Raw genomic sequence first — 19,405 nt, 5'->3', positions numbered from 1 at the left:
TGACAAAATGTTACAAGAAATCATCCAAAAACTATATGCAATGTCTCAATCTAGAATTGCCACAATAATAAATCTTCAACAAATCAATATACATTCTCCGAGATCCAAATACATGACATGATACAATTGGGAAAAGTGCATTTGCAACTAAACATATTGAGACATTTGACTCGTATACACACTTAGCTATATAAGAAATGAAATTATTGAACTGGAATCTAGATTTCAACTCCCAGCAGAAATGTTACAATTGAAATGGAAGCTGTAAAAATTGCAGCAAATACCTTTTTTAATTGCAAGGCTTCCCAAGCAACTTCAAACTTCAAATGCTATCCACATTAGCGTAGTGCTCATCAACAAATCGTTCAAAATGATAACCTAATCTGTAATTTCTCTTTCCTCTTTCCATTTATATGGCTCTTGTTCTTTAGACTATTAACAGAATACCTCTTTCAAATGCAGTAATGCTCACTGTGTAGTCCTCCACTCCATGAAAGCAACCAATTCATTTTTATAAATGCGCAACTAATTGAATTAATCGAGGGCAGCTTTGCTCTTGCGGCCTGTTATTGGATTTGGTATCGGTATAGCCTGTAAGTCGGGTTTCAAACTCCACTTTGATGTTGACCAAACTGATGAAGAACCATTGTTGTCTGGGTCTTGCATACTTGGAGTGCTTGACGATTTACGAACTCCAGCTGGACCATCGGTAATTACAGCATCTCCCATGCCCACCACAATTGAAGTCGACCATCCTGTTTCAATATCTGTGGTCAACGATGTACGACTTGCTGATTTCGGTCTCATGGCTAAACTCTTTCCAGTTAAAGGTGAAAATCCATTTCTTCCACCACTGTTCTCTTCTTTTAATAATCTTTCTGGAGTGCCCAACCTGGAATCAGTATCAGCTTTCTGGCGCCTTCGAACAGACTTCTCATTGGATTTCTCACCCTCCCCATCTCTAGCATCTGCAAGAGGAGTGTACACCACTGAACCATTCTCAGGAAATAAACCATTAGTTAAATCTCTCGATCTATGATGATGGTTGGATCCAGAAATAAGTGAACCTTTCAGCAATGGTTCATCGTCAGCTTCATCCGAATTCCCAATTTTGTAAACTGCCATTTCGGTGCCATCAACTTCAGCCTTGGTATTTGAAGATTGGATGCCATAGTACTTCTGTAAGATGCTCATGGCAGGAGAAACTGTCTGCTGAGGAGATGTCAATCTCAAGGACTGGAATGGTTCCAACATATTGGATTGCCCTCGATGTGGCGGCCTTTTGTTAACGCTAGTTTCTCTGCAATAAGTAGTACAATGATCAGTCACAATGATATATGATATTAATCGGACAATGCTAGAGACCCCCAAAATGTGATCCCCAAAAGTCCCCTAAATCTATGTGGCATTAAAATAGTCATTGATTAAAAACACATATGTAGAGCCCACTTCACATCCAACACTCCACATTAAATGGGGATCCTTTGGGGGTCTCAAGCATTATCCTATTGAAAAATATTTGCATTATACAAGGCACACAATAGCAACCCTTACGAATTTATTGTCTCAACTCACTACACATGTTACAACTGCAGATGATCATTTACCATAATCAGACACTATGAAATCTGATATGGAACAAAACTTCATTTGATAAATTCTTCAAAACATAGAATGTTAAACATTAAACATTTTAACATCTCAACTCAATGTACTTCCTTCTTACTCTTTTGTTTGAACAATAAATTAATTTCTGCAAATTTGTAAGGACAAGAAACCATTCTAAGTTGCTCATAAAATTACCCTGATTGATATGCGAAAAGAACAATATATCACATGAAGAAATATCTATATCTAGAGTTCCCTTCAGCAAAATAGGTTAAAGACAAGGAGTTAAATCTCAAAAATGCAATTTATGAACAAAAATAGTAGAAATATGAACTCAGATACCGCTAGAGACATTATTTGAGAAAAGATACTTCATGGATGGACTCATTAATGATTGGAGATAAAGCAAAATATATGGTCTATTTACTTTGGAGGTACAAAAAATTATTTACATCTTTGTTTCTACGGCAATTAGTAAATCTTTCATACTATAAATAACAAGCAAGACCTCAACTTTTAAAAAAACCCTGATTTCCTAAGTCAGCAACATGTCAAAAAAAACAAGAACTAGAGGATACTTGGTAATGGAAGGACCTTTTCGCTGTTGTATATGGCAATTGGAGAACCTTTCTATCATATCAATATTTAAATAAAAATCCAAATACTTTTTCTTCCCTACATAAGAAAGTATATAAAGCAGGAATTGAATATAATTAATGTGGACTGCTAATCAATGACATGATCACGGAGACTTTGAAGGAAATCAAACTCACAAACAAACAGATTTGTCTTTGAAAATTCGGAACAAGTATTGGACCAAAGTTCCTAAATTTGATGATTGTATCATGCTATGCTATCAGCTATTTGATTGCATGATCTATGTGATGAATAAATTAAGGGGATTCCTCCTATTGGAATTTGGGGACACAATTCATCCCCCGTGTAGCCTAGGTCCAACAAAGCACGTAAGTTTTCAGGCTAATATGGTATTTCTATATCATGCCAAGGAAAAACCATCCCGCAACAGCATCAACAGATCCCTTTGCCAAGTCTATATGCAAAAAAACCAATCATAGTCACTCAATTGAACAAACAAATGCGATGCGATGCGATGCGATTTTAAATTGGACAAATAAAAGTGACATAGGACTATTACTGGTAGCTGAATTAAAGATGAGCTCCCTTCTAAACTCGAAGGAAACATGGTTGAGCAACAAAAAATGTAAAACCTGGAAACTTGATGCAAGTCCTTTATGGCTGAGTTTAGGCATCATAAAATTAATAACAACATGGATTCAAACATATTTCTCTCATGGATTAATGTAGCCAACCCCAAAACTATTTGGGACAAAGGCTTTCATGAAGATGATGTAGATAATGAACAATTAAAAACAACTTTTCCTATTATTGAAGATGGAAATGGCTGGAGATGGAAATATAAATTATGTACATTACTACTAGTCTAACTCCTTTACAAGATGAGGGTACATGAATAAAACAACCAAAACTTATAACACAAAGACCAGACCTATATGGCCTTCAAGAAACTTGAGATCATTCCCACACTCAGTTTTGACAATACAGCTTAGGAAGACAAACAAAAGTCCTTTGTTTGCGTGCTTAGGCCGTGCTAAGGATTATTGGCCAATATTTTTTGTCAAAGAGCTTTGATAATATGAGTTTTTCTTGTAAAGATATAGAATAGTGGATGATTGCAACATCTCTCATTCTAATTATAAACAAAAAATAAATATAACCAAGTGCAAAAGGCTGCCATAAGTACTATAGGGCAATGCATGTATTATGCAACCGTACCCCTACATTGTAAGGGGACATTTGAAGCATTTCTAAACTCTAAAATAAAGGTGAATTTCTCGATAGTTGAAATTGCATCAGTCCAACAAAAAGTAACCTGACCATTTTATACTTCATCCCAATGAAGTAAGACCTTAAACTACTTCATCAAAAAGAGCATTTAACCCTTAACATATTAATTTCAAACTGCTTCTAAGTTGTAACCAAACTCATAACTAAGAGCTTCTCATGGTAAACATGTGCTTCCATTGTTCACACCACCAGAATGCAGTTTCAAACAACGTCCGAGGAATAATATAGGGGTCCTTTATTGCAAGTGTTACGATTGGGCCAAAAAAAAATTTAAACAATAAAAAACTTGCCAACCCCATTATTATGAACAATGCAATTTCGTAATCAGAGAGATGATTAACACCAAACACATAAGAATCCTTCATAGATTAGCACAATTGTGAAGTAACAACACTTTCTCTTGAGGAGGAAAAGAGAGACCCAAAAAATAAAATAAATATTTGACTCTAATTTCTGGAAATAATCAAATAACTACACAAGTCTCCCATGGCAATAACAAAATAAGACAGTAGTTATGGCTATGCACCCAAACTATAGGGAGAAAAGAAATTACAGAAATCATTAAGATGGCATACACAACAAATTAAATGCATGTCTTTGTTAGTACATCATACTATCATAAATACATGGAAGAATTACAACCTTATTGCCTCGAAGGGTCAACTAAGGGCTATTATACATGTTAGTACATAGAAGACAATAAACAGAGAAATAGTATTCGCTAACAAGTAACAACCAGTCTTACAACAATTAAATTATGATGCAGGAAATTTTCTGCGTAGAATCAAAGAGAACATAAATTTGAAATGAGAAAGTATGGAGAAAGCTTAGTAGATATTGATGAGCCAATGCATCATGAAAAACAATGGTGATGAGAAGCATTACTAAAGGAGTAGAGACATGCAAGCCATAAAACAGAGGTATCAACATGCTAGAGTACAAGCGACAGTTAAGGAAATAAGGAAGAAAATACAGAAGAAAAAATAGCCCAAAAAACAGAGGAGAAGAAAGAGTGCATATGTTCTTTTTACCCATTGGAAGCACAGCCATTAGACAAAGTGGGAGATGGTGGATGCCTTCCTGGCAATGGTATCAGCAAAGTCTTCAAAGCAAACATTTGAAAATCTGTGGCCAACCCATTTAACCTTTTGATGTCAGCCACCTAGAAAAAAAACATGACGAGACCAATTTCCATCAACAGCAAAATACCTGCATTATCTCTTGTTATACCCAAAATCAAAATCTCCAAAGAAACCCAATTGCTATTGAGTTGAAACTTGAAAGTGTGCCTGCATTGCTCCACCTAACTAATTTTTATGTTGATAGCGAAAAAATCGGTCGTTTGACAATTGAAAAACATCCCACAATGAAACAAGGATCTTCAAATTTGAAAAAAAAAAAAAGAAGAAGAAAAAAAACTTGATTCTAATTCAAAACTAGATTAAAAAAAAAACCCATTTTAAGTGAAGGCGAGAGGGGAAAATATTGGGAAGGAGAAATAGAAAAGAGAGATACCTCGACACCGTACTTGATGGCGACACCGGCAAGAGTGTCGAATTTGGAGACCTTGTGCAGTATGTGATTCTTATTGTTACTGAAAATTGGTCCTCCCCCGGAATTGGAAGGAGACATCTCCAACAACAGATGCCAGCAAATCAATCGAGAAATCCTCCTGTATCTCCTCGCCAATGCAAAAGAGAGGTGAGAGAGAGATCAGAGGGAATCGATTTCAAGATTCAAGTTTCAACAGTGGCTAACTTGGACTCTAAACCCCCCGCAAAAAGCTTCGATTTAACTGAATAATGATATTTTAATAAAATAAAATACAGCCACGGAAATGTCAACTTCTAATTAATACAATACACACACACACACACTCAATTCTGTTTCTGTTAAATCTTGAATTGTGTTTATTTATTTTTGAATTATTACTAATATTTATCACTCGTTTTTCCTGACGCCCACCGACACAGAACGGGCATGCAATTGCAAGGCCAGGGAGGGATGGACGAGGAAGACACGCACCGACACACACAGAACGCCTCTCAATTTGATCACATTATTATTCCTTTCACTTCTTTTCCTTTTGTTTTGTTCTCTCCTCTTTCGCAACCAAAAAAGGAAAAGAGGAGAAGAAATCTTAGGGAGAGGGTAATTAAATGGAACACGGGCGGGCTCATCTATCTCAATAAATCCTAACCTACTTTAAAGTCTCAATTATTATTCCACTTTTTTTTTTTTTTAATAATTGGGAACTTTACATTAACAATCATCTACCTGCCTTCCCTTTAGCTCTTATTCTTTTTTGGTTTTTGATTTCATTAACCACCCAATGACAAATGTGGTAGAGAAAACACACAAAATATATGATGTAATGCAACACAACTCACTCACCTCACATCACAGAGATCAAGCATAATACAAATGAATTAGAATCCAATCCAATAGTTCATTTTGCTTTACAGTGGCAAGCCCATGTGATTGATCATCTACTGGTTAGTTACCATTCTCCAGCAACAAACCATGACAAAATTTTCCAGTCTCAGGAGATAATGGAAAAACCACTAGCATACATTTCCAAGGCAGAAAGAAGCAGCATTCATACTCATCTGCGAGTAAAAAAGTATCTCCAGGTTATAGGATCAACCATATAAACATACAAACATTCACCACCACAAAACTCATCTCCGGGTAATTAGATTCACTAATGTGTGCATAAATTTGGTAGGGATGATGAAAACTACAACAATTATGTAGATGAAAAAAGACAGACATTCCTGGAGGAGGAGGAGAGGAAAACTGAAAACTGCAAAATTAAAAATCTAGTCACTAATCAATATGCAAGATCTGTGTCTATGTTCAACAAGCGTTGCAGATGCAAACCACCATCACTCCCTGGAAAATAACAAACAGTGAAAGTGAGGACAAATTCAAAAGACAAGTAAAGTTTAAAAATCTTCACTTACTATTTCCCACAAAGAAGAGTCTTGAAATATCAAAATAAACACATCCAACATGTCACTGTCCTCATAGTTGCTTTATCAGTTAATAATGGACATTTAGCATTCATTATCAAGCATGGGCAAATCAAACTAATCAGCACCTACATAGTCGCAAAAGCCAGCTTGCCCAGCCAGAGAACCTAACAACACCAGAAGACTTTCAGGACTGAAATTGAAGGCCCCTATTCTAATCTTGTTCATTCACCTGTAGACCATAGTCCTCAACTTTACACAAATAGGCGTGCTACTACAACAGAGTCATGAAATTGGAAGCTTAGTCATTTAGGAATGCAACAAGAGTCACGCACGCAAAAACTTTGGACTAACTAAACAATAACAAGTGTCTTTCCAGAAATTTACATTTGATCAGAAAAGTTCACTAACTGACTGACTGCTATCTAGTAATCTCTGACAAATATTTTTGGATAGTATGAGTGACTCAAAGAACATCTTGTACTCCAAAAATCCAATAGATTGATGGTGAGGTTATAAAGATAATAAACCTCCAGATTCTGTATTCAACAACTCTACAAGCCTACAAACAATGACAAACTAAGCTGCCAGACAATTCAATTTGCTCATAAACAAATCAGGCGCAGATGTCGTGGCCCAGATGTTTTGCCTTTTTAGAGCCTAATAAACCCCCTGAAACATTTTTTGGAAACCGGAAGTAAGTTCCTTCTGGAGAATTTGAGATTTCTTCCATATGCTCTTCATGTCAAAGAAGGAACCATCGGCTGGGAAAGGAAGACTGATTGCCAATATAATTTCTTTTATATAGGCATTAAGAAGATATAAAAAGCGAAACTATATAAACAAACCTTCTTCTAAAGCTAGGTTTACCAAAAAATTAAAGCACATCTACTGGAAAACAAAGAATATTAACCCATACGACTGTATGCAGAGAGTGGATTAAACATGAGAAAAAGGATTAAACCATCATTCAGTCAGTATTTTTATGGAAGCTTTCACACTAACATTGACAAGAAGAAAAAAAAAAAAAAAAAAACCAAGATGTGAAAATAAGTAGCAAAAAGATTACATGCAAAAGTACAGGGTTTGAATGCAACTATGTTACAGAAGGTTTTGGCATATCATAATCATTTTTATTTCAAAGACTTCATCCACCATAAAATAAAGACCCAGTCACATCGCGTTTTAAACCTATCATCCACCAATAAAACGAAAGTCCAGGAACCTTGCAACAACATACTTAGATCTCTTAGGACAAAATCATTTTAAAAAAAAAAAGAGGAATGGCTCAACTAATAAAACAATGGCAAGGATTATCAAGCTGCATTTCAAAAACTCACATCACAAATTTCAGAAAAGGCCTGAACCCTCCTTACTAGGTGTAAACAAAAAAGAACAGGAAAAGAAGAAGCGTAAACACGAAACAGGCTAGTTATCAAGGACAAGTTCACAATATCAATCAAATAATTGAAGCTCATCAATTGGCTCCGACAAATAAACATTTTACAAGAAGCCGCAAAAATGCAAATAACATAACAAGGTTTTCCTGATGTTTACAGCAGCAAAACAAGACTTCATTGTACCACATAACATTCAAAATCAAAAAAGAATAAGAAAAATGAATCCCAAACCGCATGGGATAGAATCTTGAACGATGATGGATAAAAAAAGCTTTTCTTGATTGCTCAACAAGGAAGGGGACTCAAACCCCTAACTTAGGCAAAGCAGTGACAAGATGACAATTTCAACTAATGGAAATCTTCCAATAAGGAGAAAAAAGATTTGCAGCTTCTACAAGTAAGGCGCTGCAATAATATGCTAACTTGCCAACAGTATAAGTTTTTGAGGACGTTTTAAACATGTGCCACTTCCAGGGCCCTTCCCTATTTGGGTCAGGCAAACTCACTAAAGGAACACAAAATAATTCTGTCAGCAGTTGATATACACATTTTTTCACCAAATTGAACGAAACACAAAATCTTTCAACCCCAAAGTAATCTCCATTTCTTGATTCAAGACCCCTAGCAGTTATATCAAGAGGCTCTGTTACCCACATAAATTTCATCATCAAACTAAAAGGTCGTAGAGCCATCCAAGTCTGTCTACACAACAAGAAATGGAATCACTAGCCAAAATCATTGATTCTTTTACCGTCATTGCTCATTGTCCAAATTACAATGCTGGACTGTCAAATACTAACACTCGCTAAAACTGTATGATATTGACAAAGCAATAAAAGGATAAGCATGAGATCATTATTGACCCAAAAACACATGAAAGAAGGGGAATAAAACAATAAGAGAAAGTTATATAGTCACAAGTTTAATACCAAAACAATCCTCAGTCAAGGTCTTCTTCCCTAGTCTCTGATCTGAAATCAGAACTTCCATGATTCCCGGAGTTGGAGTCTCCATCATTGTTTCCGCTTCCACTATTGCTAGTCTCCGCAGGTGCACCAAACCCTCTAAACGGCCATGGCAATGAGATCCTCAACCTCCTCTCTACTGTCCTTGGTGTATCCGGATTCTCTTCAGTGCCGTCAACATTTCCACCACTGCCAGTGCCAGAATCACCAGAACCACCGGTACCAACATTCTGTCTTTGAGTCTGGTCCCTTGAATTCACAGTCCCATGCATCCTCTGTTCGTAATCAGGGTCATCCGTAGGCAACTCATACCGACAAACTGGGCAGGAATTATGCAGTTCCAGCCACGGAATTATACAATCTTTATGGTATATATGCTTACAGGGAATCTGCTTACCCTCCTCACCCAACTCAAACGTGTCCTTGCACACGGCACACTGCGACGAGTCGGAAGCAAGTAACTCCTCGGAAATCTTGATATCAGAAAGCGCCTCAATGGCAGATTTCGCAGCGGGTGGGGTTCCATACCGGTTGGGATCATTCTCAGCGAGTTGTTGGATCAGCTGCTCCAAACCGGGACCGACGAAATAGTCTCCAAGATTAGCTTGAAGTCGGAAAGCAGCACCACCACCGAACCCACTGGGGTCCAAGCCTCCACCACCGGAGTTGTTCTCAATGACGAATTGAATATTAGCACCGTCGGAACGTAGGGTCTGGAGGTAGTTCTGCAGAAAGACGAATGGATTGAAGGCATCGGTGTCCTGGAACAACTGATTGGAAGAGGAGGAACGATGGACAGGTCCCGACTGAGAGGGACCGAGGATCGAAGCGAGGTCGTCTAAGATGAAGGGGAAATCGAAAGGGTTAGGGTTAGGATTTGGTGTGGGAGAATCGAGCTCTTCAAGGAAACCACCGTGGCAGGTGGGACAGGAGAGATCGGAGGAGTTTGATGGTGGAGTCAGGGTGACCGAGTGGTTACACTGGTGGCAGAAGTACAACTGGGGTCGTCCGCCACCGCCGCCGGAATTGCCGCCGGTAAAAGACATGTCAAGTTGAAAAGGAAGCAATTAAGAGGGAGAGAATTTTGTGTGTCGTTTGTTTTGGATTTGCTATCCAAAATTACACAAAAGAAGAGCGAAAAGAAAGAAGGCGAGTATATCCATCCACCAATGATATATTTCTTGTACTTGACATTTGTACCCTCGTTCTTTTGCACTTTTTCCATCGTCGGTTGCTTATAAAGCACAAAACCCTAATTTCGTCTTCAATCTACCTGACCAGACCAGCCTCCGGTGCCTGCTGCTCGCGTTCGCTTGAGGTACCACCGCTCTCTTGTTTTCTCTGTTCCTCTTATGAGGTCACTCGGGAATCTGTTCGCTTTGTAGAAAAATATGGTCTCTTTGATCGTACATGCTGTATATGCCCACAAAGTATATCTAATATAGAAGCCCCAGGTTCTGCGACATGATTAGGTTGGCTATCAAACCTACTTGGTGCCGTTCGGAATCCACTGTTCTGCGGTTGTGGCCTTTACATGGGTGTGACTGTTATTTTTGGGATTGTATTATTGTGTATTGAGACCAAGTATTTGTAGATAGTGATGCTTATGCCGTTTCTTATATAATGTTTTACGGGAATTTACTGGCGCCGGTTTTGAAGCCGATTATGGATATGCTATCAATTAATCATTTGGCATATGTTTATTGATGAATGGCTCTGCATTTGCTCCTTCGAACTTGTAAGTGGTTATGTAGATTTTTTACTCGGACGAAGGCAACAGGAAATTCTAGGACAATGTATTAAGACCCTTGAATTTGTTAATGCCATTTGGATCTGCTATGTATTTGATTGATTCAGCTTTTGTGAACTCAGCTGTACTGGTTTGGTTTTCCTATTTAGGTGATGGCTCCAAAACAGCCTAATACTGGCCTCTTTGTTGGGTTGAACAAAGGCCATGTTGTGACAAAGAAGGAATTGGCTCCACGCCCTTCAGATCGCAAAGGAGTAAGTCTATTCTTTAGCAAGCATCCCTTACAGTATACTTCATTTGCTTTATATGTTTTTGTGTTTTATTGCCTAGTGCTCAAAACGTTAGCATTGCGCTGACATGAGAGTATATGTTGAAGTCAAATGGCATTTATGTTGAACCTTCCGTACAATATGTATATAAAGCTATCATGAAGCACACTACAGGTTAATGGTGGTGCTTTAACCGTAATCCACCCTTGCATCCATAGCTGCAGAGAAGAAAAATGTTATATTAAATCTTTTCAATTTGAATCCTTGGCTTCAATTGCATTTTTGAGTAATTAGTCCTCAACAAAATGTTTTGGTTTGAACAATTTGCTAAGCCAATGCTCTATATTTTATCTTTCTGTAGAAAACCAGCAAGAGGGTCCACTTTGTGAGAAGCTTGATCCATGAAGTTGCTGGTTTTGCACCATATGAGAAGAGAATAACTGAGCTCTTGAAGGTTGGTAAGGACAAGCGTGCCTTGAAGGTAGCCAAAAGAAAGCTGGGAACACACAAGAGGGCAAAAAAGAAGAGAGAAGAGATGTCCAATGTTCTCCGCAAGATGAGGTAATTTCTTGGAGACTTAATATTGCTTCTATCTGTAATATGAAATCAAAGGTTCTATTGAATCATTGCCTTGATTTTGCCTTTCAGGGCTGCTGGAGGAGGTGAGAAGAAGAAGTAAATGCATACTGCAAGGCACTTGACTTCTCGGGGCTAGTTACTTAATCTTGCTGTTGGAAGCTGAGTAATTAGTGGAGCTTATTTTGCTTGATGCGGTGTTTTTCTTTGGTTTGAGACTGGATCCACTTTCAGAATGGTGTAATTTCTTGAATTAGGGATGGCAATTGCCTTAATCAATTGAAGTTTTTTCTTATATTTGTCTGTATTCCCAGTCATAATTCCTTTGTTCCATTTGATTTGATAACTGATGAGATACAGGTTTGGTGAATTTTGGCTTGGGACAACCGGGGGCGGGCTGCTTGATTGTAGTCTTCAACTAATGGATCTCCTTGCTTGCTTGTAGTCTTCAACTAATGTAGTCAATTTTGGCTAGATTTTGTGTTCACTATTTTGCCCTTCTTCTACCAATAAAGGTAGATGACCAGGCCCAAGATAAAGCCATAAACAAGTTAAGAGGAATCTCACAACTTGTGTCCTTCTCCAACATCTCAGAATTTACGTAAAGAAAAAAGGTGAGGTAAAAGGCTTGAAGACTAAAAGTTATGATCTCTAGAAGAAAGTGTTGAATTTAAGGCAAATGTGTATTGGAGTTTTTAGTTAATTCAACAAACAAAAGGAGTCCAAAAGCTAGCTACAGTTTCCACTACATATGCAGTTACTATACCTTCCAACCTCTCTTTAGCCAAAATATCACTCACAATTGTATCCTGTAATCTGTTACTGTATTCTACCTGTGGAAGGAGCTTAGCTTATTTTGTATCCAGAGAAGCCAAGCTCATTACATAGGGGAACACCATGGGACAGTAAGTGGAATTTGTGCCAAACTTTGAAATGTCACAGATTTCCTCCATCTTGCAAGTCTCATAGTGATACCAATAGGTTTTTGTTGACACCATCATCAACAAGACTCCATCTTTGAAAGCCAATGGATCAACCCATGGACTAGCATCAACGGTCAGTCGCTGCGTGACTCTTTCACGGAGATTGCAGAAGTACTTGGGATGTTCTTCTTCCATCGCCTCAATAGTTTTGGAGTGCTTGAGCGACCATTTGAACTCAAAATAATCATCAAGAACCCAGACATGAAGCCCTGCATCAGATACCATGACATGGTGTAATCTCCCTTCAGATTCTCCGATACATCCCTCCGGGACACTTGTGAATTCTGAGGCTGGAACTGCTACTGGTATCAGCCAAGAAAGCTCACTCTCCACATTGTATGTCAGGATTTCGTCTCCATCAGTTAGCCAATGCAACACATCTCCAATGAAGACTCCATTGTTCTTGAACAAACTACAATTGCACCAGCATATCTCCTTTGATAATTTCCAAGTCCTTGTCTTTGAACTGTATATTTCAAATGAGAAATATAATTCTTCCATGTCATTTGCTAATTGCTCAACTCTAACCAATTTGAAATTCGTTGACAATTCTTTCAAGTCGCGAAATGGATCAAACGCTAAAGCAATGCCGCAAGCTTTATCAGGTTTAGGCCATTCAATCTCAATCCATTGCTTGTTCAAAGGGTTGCAAACATATACTTTTGGGTCCTCAAAAGGGTAGCAACTCCTGCAACAAACCAAGCCATTGCAAGTGGCCAGGACCACAACCTGTTGAGGAAGGAAACTGAACACATTTTGGTGAAGCTGCGTAGCTTTTCGATACAAAGGAATGTAGGTAATGGTTTTGATATCATCAAAGCACCATTTGAATCTTTGTTGGAAGAAGAATCCCATAAGTGGTTCCTTCCTCCGTGATTGAACCTCAATGAAGGATGGATCCGACATAATGTGATGCCAATCTTTAGAAACACGCTTCAGGCAGAGCAAATCTTTAGTTTGTAATCTGGATAACACATCGAAGGCAACATCATTGTCCAGTTTCCCCATTTTCCTGTAACCCATAAAGAAACTGACTTTAGCCATGAGAATTGAGAATCATTTTTTCAAAACAGAACCAAATGACTTATTAAAGAAAATCTTCACACACCAAAATCATTCGCTTCCATTTAAGAACATCCTATTAAACCCATGAAACAACTTCAAGGCATGCAAAAGAACAATAGGAATGGAAACACATTTGGTGACATGGGAAAGAAGTCACAGACATAGATTTCCATCCAGATGTATTGGGTCTGAAAACCCAAATGTATAAGAATAAGAAAAACGTGGCCTTTGTTAATGGGTCTGAAAAGTGAAAACCCAAACGTATTGGAATATGAAAAACCATTAGCTCTGCATTTAAATTTGAAAGTTTCATTTTCATCAGACAAAAAACGTAGACTTCATCTTGAATATCAGAATACACCCGACTAAAAGTGCCCTAAACCTCAAAAGGCTCTGTTTTGGAAGGCCTGGTGAGAAAAGGAGAAGAAAAGAACGGCTGACAAGGCACCAGAGTCCCATGTATTTTTCAGATTTTTCTGGGAATCCAAAAGGCCATGCTTTGAAATGTCACAGATTTCCTCCATATTGCATGTCTCATAGTGATACCAATAGGCTTTTGTTGAAAGCAGGATTCAAGATTAGGAAATCTTGCCCACCAATGAATCAGAACCCACACAAAGGAAAGGATATTCAATGATTACCGGAACCCATTACGACGTTTGGTATTCCAACGCCAAATACATTGTGCTTCCGTTTCCCTTTTTCTTGTTTTTTTTCCCTCTTAAAGCTCTCGTATTTGATTCACTTTCTTATCGACCAAACAGAAACAGAGCATACCCAAACTTATCAGAGAAAACAGAATGCTAAAAGGGAAGTAGGAACCAAAAACCCAAAAACTGATACACTCGAAACCCTCGGCAGAAACTATTATATGTTTCCTAACCCTTTTCTTTCACTTTCCCAGTGGTTTCTCGCCAACCAAACGGATATTTTTCAGGTTTGATCACAAAAGGAAAATTTTAAGAACGCCCAGAAAACAAACAACCAAAAAGAGGAAAGAAACTGAGAGGAAATGAAAGGTGCGAATGAAACTACAATGAAATGTTCTCTTTTCATTGTCACCTTACTCCAAAAAAACCTTCAAATGCAGAGACCCGCTACCGCTGTCTTTCGGTTTCTATTTTCTCTCTCTCTATATACATGACAAATGACAAATGACAATGAGAGAAAATGAAGGTACACAGCCTTCACGACCAGCATTCTATTTGTAGTAGTGGAGGCACAAAGAGAGCAGCTGGCAGTCTGCCACTGCGTGTCGCAAGAGAGAAGGAAATGGGCAAAAAAGAAGGAAGCGAGGAGCTTTACTTGTGTGTATTTCAGGTGTCCCCAATTTATTACCATAATCATGATCATGGGCCGCAAGGCCCATTTGACTGGATGTCCCCGAAGGGACCATAATTTGCAGGCCCATAAAACTTTTTGAATAGAAAATAAAAATTCCATACTAATTATTTGTTTTCTGCGAAAAAAAAAAAACACATCTTGCGGTTGCGGGAGAGACAGAATGGGTTCTCGAGTATTGGCGTCGAGGGCAAGCAGGATGAAGGCGAAGCTGCAGTCGGCGCTGGAGGCCACGTTGCTGGAGATCGAGGACGTTTCGCACCAACACGCAGGGCATGCTGAGGTTAGGAACTCCGGCGCAGGCGGGGAGACTCACTTCAACGTGAAGATCATCTCTCCAAAATTTGAGGGGCAGAGTCTGGTGAAACGGCATCGCATGGTGTACGACACCTTGAACGACGAGCTCAGCTCCGGATTGCACGCTCTCTCCATTGTAGCAAAAACTCCCTTCGAAGCAGCCAAAAAGTGACTTCGATTTCAAGGTTGGCTCTTGAATTCAATATCAAATTCAGCTCAAATCTGGTTACATTCACAATTCACAAGTTAAATTTTGTTTCTTTTGTCGATTCTTATGGAACCGTTTGTTGATTGAAATGTTGATTACTGAGAAGGTGCAGTGATGAAGGGTTCGTGTGAATATAATGAACTTATCTGTGTGATTTCACCATTTATTGGAATTGCTGTGGCTGCTTTATGTTACTATCTATTATCCACCATTGAGGGTAAATCTACAATTGCTTGCTTGACTTATATCCCCTCAAGATCAGGGAAGGATATTGATTCTTCGGTTGTTTCTCATTTCTTCTTTCCTATTTAGTGATAAGATGATGCGATGTAGTCTTGTGCTATGTTTGGTTTACTGAATCCTCGCAGCTAACATTGTCACAGATATAACTGGGAGTTGATATAGGCCTTTTATTTAGTTAAAGTTTGCTTGTATATTTTCTTTTGCTGCTGTAATTGTTGTTATTCATTTAGAGGAAGAGTTGTTTTTATTTTTCAAATGTGGTTTTGATGTTCATTAAGTAAAATATAATCACATAATATTTGAAGGTAAACAAGAGTCCTGCACAGCCTATGGAAATGGCACAATGGATTATGGATTGAAAATTAATAGCCCATTCTCTGATCTGAATTGTCCAAAGCAGTTTTTGTGTAACTTACACTGTGGTGTAACTTGTAAGTGGGAGGGGTTTTATGGTCGGTTTGTGTTAAAACGTGTACCCTAACTTGTGATGAGACCTTTGTTTGGGCTTTAAAGTTTAAACTGGATTAGTTTCCATGGAAATGCCTTTGTTCTAAGACAAAATAGTTGAGTTGGTCTAAAAGCAAACTAGTTTGCTAATGGTATTTCCTATTTATATTGATAGAATTGGGTTTTTGTTATTTGATTTTAACTAGATAGATGCATATGGTTCTAATGAGGATGCCTTGGCTTTTTGGTTGGGCAGAAGTTGGGAGGAAGGCTAACCTGGCTGGTTGTTTGAATTTATTTGGTGCAGGGAGAGGTAGTAGTATGTGCAAGGAGGGAAACACCATGGTGGCCTGGGTTTTTCACTGTTATAGTTTCTTCATGTCATGTGTTCCGTTTCTTTATGATACGGTCCACTCCTCAGAGGAGAATGGAAGATGATATCATGTCAGCAGCATGTACTTCCATCATATGTATTGAAAAATCTTTTGACTTGTTTGGAAATTGGGTACCAATTCCAAATACACTAAAACATCTGAAATGCGAGCAAATGCAGCCTATTACATACTTGCTTAACCTTTTTTCAGGAGAAGCCCCCGAAAAACGAAACTAGAAACAAAAATTAATTTGATTGGGGATGAATGATAAATCTGGGTAAAGAGAGAAATAAAAATAGTCCCCTCCCCTAGAGGCCAGAGGCCTTTTCTTTGCAAGGTGTTCCAACAGTTTCTCCTCTGAATATGTGGAGCCACACAGTAACACTATTCTCTCCCTCTAATCAACAGCGGGGAAGAAAGAAACACAGGCACGCACAATTCTCTTTTTTGGCTTTTTCTTTATAATTGTTCTGTTTACCGCATCTCTTTTTCTTCTTTCCTTGGTTTCTCATCTTTCCTTAGCGTTTTTGTGTGTGTATAATGTTTGATTATGTGAATCTGTCTATTGGCATATACACACATTTATGCGTACAAATAAAATAAAAAGAAAAATAAAAAAAGAGAGAGCAATGAAGAGGGAGGCAAACATGAACGGTAAGGTCTCCATCTCCAAAGAACTCAATGCCAAGCACACCAAGGTTCCTACCTACCTTCCTTCCTTATCTATAATTATATTTTCTTGTTTTTCTTTAAAATTTTGATTTCTTGTCTCATTTTTCCTTCCAGATTTTAGAGGATCTACTTAGGCTTCCAGAGAACAGAGAATGTGCAGATTGTAGGAGCAAGTAATTAATCAATACCTTCTTTGTTTTCCTCCTGATTAATTAATTGGTCATTGATGATCAGTGCATTTCTTTGTAATGTGATTATTAATAACATGTGATGTGCAGGGCACCACTATGGGCAAGCGTGAATCTTGGAATTGTTATTTGCATGCAATGTTAAGGAATCCATCGGAGTCTTGGAGTCCATATTTCTCAGGTACTTCAACACACACACCAATCAATTCATTCATATTTTTATTAATTTCTTGAATGCATGATATCATCTAATTAATCTTCTCTGTTTTTTGATTAGGTAAGGTCTACAACTCTGGATACATGGCTACCGGACCAGGTTGCTTTTATGCAATGTAAGTCTATCTATATATATTATTATTAGGGTTTTAATATAATATATTCAATTCATCATATCTATATATTTCTTCCACAGCTGTTGGCAATGAAAATCCAACAATTATTGGGAAGCACAAGTGCCTGCAGAATTAGACAGAAATAATGGAATTCAAAGTTTCATCCATGCCAAGTACTTAATTAAGCCCCAAAATTAATAGAATTACTACTTATATATATATGAATGTAAGGAGAATTTTGTGATTATTTAGACTGACTGGTGGTGGTGGGATTGTGAAGGTACAAGGAGAAAAGATGGGTATCCAGAAAAGGAACAAGACCAGCAGCAGCAGCATCAAGAAGACATTCTCTGGAGGAAGAGATTCTCACCAAACACACCCAACAACTGCTTCTTCCTCCCCAAACTAGGAACTCGTGGGGTACGTATATATATCCATCATACAAACTCATTATTTTGATCATTTTTATTCAAAAAAAAAATTATATATATATATATATATATATGTGCAGGGGTCATTAGATATGCAGAACAAGTTTTCATTGGCACCAGCAGTTAATGCAAATGGGACAGAGTTAATTGATACAGAGAAGAAGAAGATGATGAATAACAACAACATTAATACATTAATATAGATCTCTTCAGCTTGCCTGCTACTTATAATAATCTCCATGACTCCAAACAGGAAGAGGAGGAGGAGGAGGAGGAGGAGGAGGTGGAGGACAGTTTTGCAAATATTCCTCCCTCCTATTGGGCTACTTTCGATTAATTAAGACTTCAAATAACATGTATTCATCCCAGTCTCTCATGCATTTTCAATTGTTGTTAATGCTAATTTATCACTTCTTACATCTAACAAATTTAGTTAATTTATTTTATTAGAATACGTACGTACAAATGGATCTAGCTAGAATACATACAAATCAATAACTTCTTTTATTTGCAACACTATTCAAACTAGCTGGAGGGAGAGGGTCCTGTCTTCATCAACCCAACTTGTGTTCGATGGACCATGGAGATGGGGACACATGCATTGCACACCCAGGCTAGGCTCGCTCATATATTAAAATTAAATAACCAGGTGGGCAAGCCATCTAGATTAATATTATTGTCCCTTCATGTATGCATGTATGTTATCAAATATCAAATGGATGTCTATATCGAATTAATTAATAAATAATAATATTGTGGTCAGCTAAATTTGAATAGTTGAATTCAACCAATTACATAATGCTGTTGCTATGATGGGAATATAGGACTATAATTATACATAGCTTCGCTTGGCAACAAAGCTTGTTGGGCCACCCAGCAAATTAGGGGTCAAAGCTTCCAACCAAAGTGACTTTTTTTTCTTTTTCTTTTTTTTTTTTAACCAAGTCCATGCTTCATGTGGTTAATTGGGACCCAAAAAAAGATGACTACGGTCGAGAGATAGGAGAAAAGCACTTAAGCAGAGCAGGGCCCTTCACCTTCACCACTACTCCCCTGGACTCCGAGGCTCATGCATGTTCTTAAAGGTAACAATCCAAATCCTATAAATATATATGCCGCCCTGCAGTGCCTACTCTAATTAAATGTCATTGTCTATAGTATAGGATCAAAAACTAGATGGTGATTTTGTTGAAAGGATCGAGCTTCTTACTAGTTATACCCCACCCAAAAAAAAAAACCAAAGAGCACATACCATAGAAATGACAAAATTGTTGTGAGAGGAAGTAATGTCATGATTGATTAGAGTACTGTTGGAGACATGGCGTGGCGTGGCTAAGAGGCCTACGAGAGACCAAATTAAATTTCCATTTTTGTTCTTATGTACGTATGACATG

At 37.9% G+C, this 19,405-nt stretch overlaps 3 protein-coding genes and 1 pseudogene across 4 annotated transcripts; 2 read left to right on the top strand and 2 right to left on the bottom strand.

Moving 5' to 3' along the window:
* Positions 1–32: 32 nt before the first annotated feature.
* On the bottom strand, positions 33–5,308 carry LOC119986411. 2 transcript variants are annotated; one of them, XM_038830969.1, is made up of 4 exons: positions 5,011–5,308; positions 4,527–4,657; positions 1,068–1,300; positions 33–968 (listed from the first exon to the last, which is right to left on the bottom strand). In XM_038830969.1, exons 1-4 carry the CDS (start codon positions 5,125–5,127, stop codon positions 535–537), a joined length of 915 nt encoding a protein of 304 aa, XP_038686897.1. In that variant the 5' UTR covers positions 5,128–5,308; the 3' UTR covers positions 33–534. The 2 variants fall into 2 exon arrangements, with proteins under 2 accessions (XP_038686897.1, XP_038686896.1); XM_038830968.1 differs by having other exon boundaries at positions 33–1,300; positions 5,011–5,303.
* Positions 5,309–6,045: 737 nt separating this feature from the next.
* Positions 6,046–9,993, bottom strand: LOC119986410 (E3 ubiquitin-protein ligase RING1-like). The gene is made up of 2 exons (XM_038830967.1): positions 8,800–9,993; positions 6,046–6,390 (listed from the first exon to the last, which is right to left on the bottom strand). The coding sequence occupies exon 1, from the start codon at positions 9,879–9,881 to the stop codon at positions 8,811–8,813; it is 1,071 nt and encodes a 356-aa protein (XP_038686895.1). The 5' UTR covers positions 9,882–9,993; the 3' UTR covers positions 6,046–6,390; positions 8,800–8,810.
* A 30-nt stretch (positions 9,994–10,023) lies between these two features.
* Positions 10,024–11,725, top strand: LOC119986414 (60S ribosomal protein L36-2-like). The gene is made up of 4 exons (XM_038830971.1): positions 10,024–10,153; positions 10,735–10,839; positions 11,216–11,415; positions 11,503–11,725. Exons 2-4 carry the CDS (start codon positions 10,738–10,740, stop codon positions 11,531–11,533), a joined length of 333 nt encoding a protein of 110 aa, XP_038686899.1. The 5' UTR covers positions 10,024–10,153; positions 10,735–10,737; the 3' UTR covers positions 11,534–11,725.
* Positions 11,726–16,321: 4,596 nt separating this feature from the next.
* On the top strand, positions 16,322–18,470 carry LOC119986531 (annotated as a pseudogene).
* The last annotated feature ends 935 nt before the right edge of the window (positions 18,471–19,405 follow it).

This window comes from Tripterygium wilfordii, chromosome 20, assembly GCF_013401445.1.
Source record: "Tripterygium wilfordii isolate XIE 37 chromosome 20, ASM1340144v1, whole genome shotgun sequence".
Classification (NCBI taxonomy): Eukaryota; Viridiplantae; Streptophyta; class Magnoliopsida; order Celastrales; family Celastraceae; genus Tripterygium; species Tripterygium wilfordii.
Note: the sequence above shows the minus strand (reverse complement) of the source record. Positions and strands in the feature narration are given on the sequence as shown.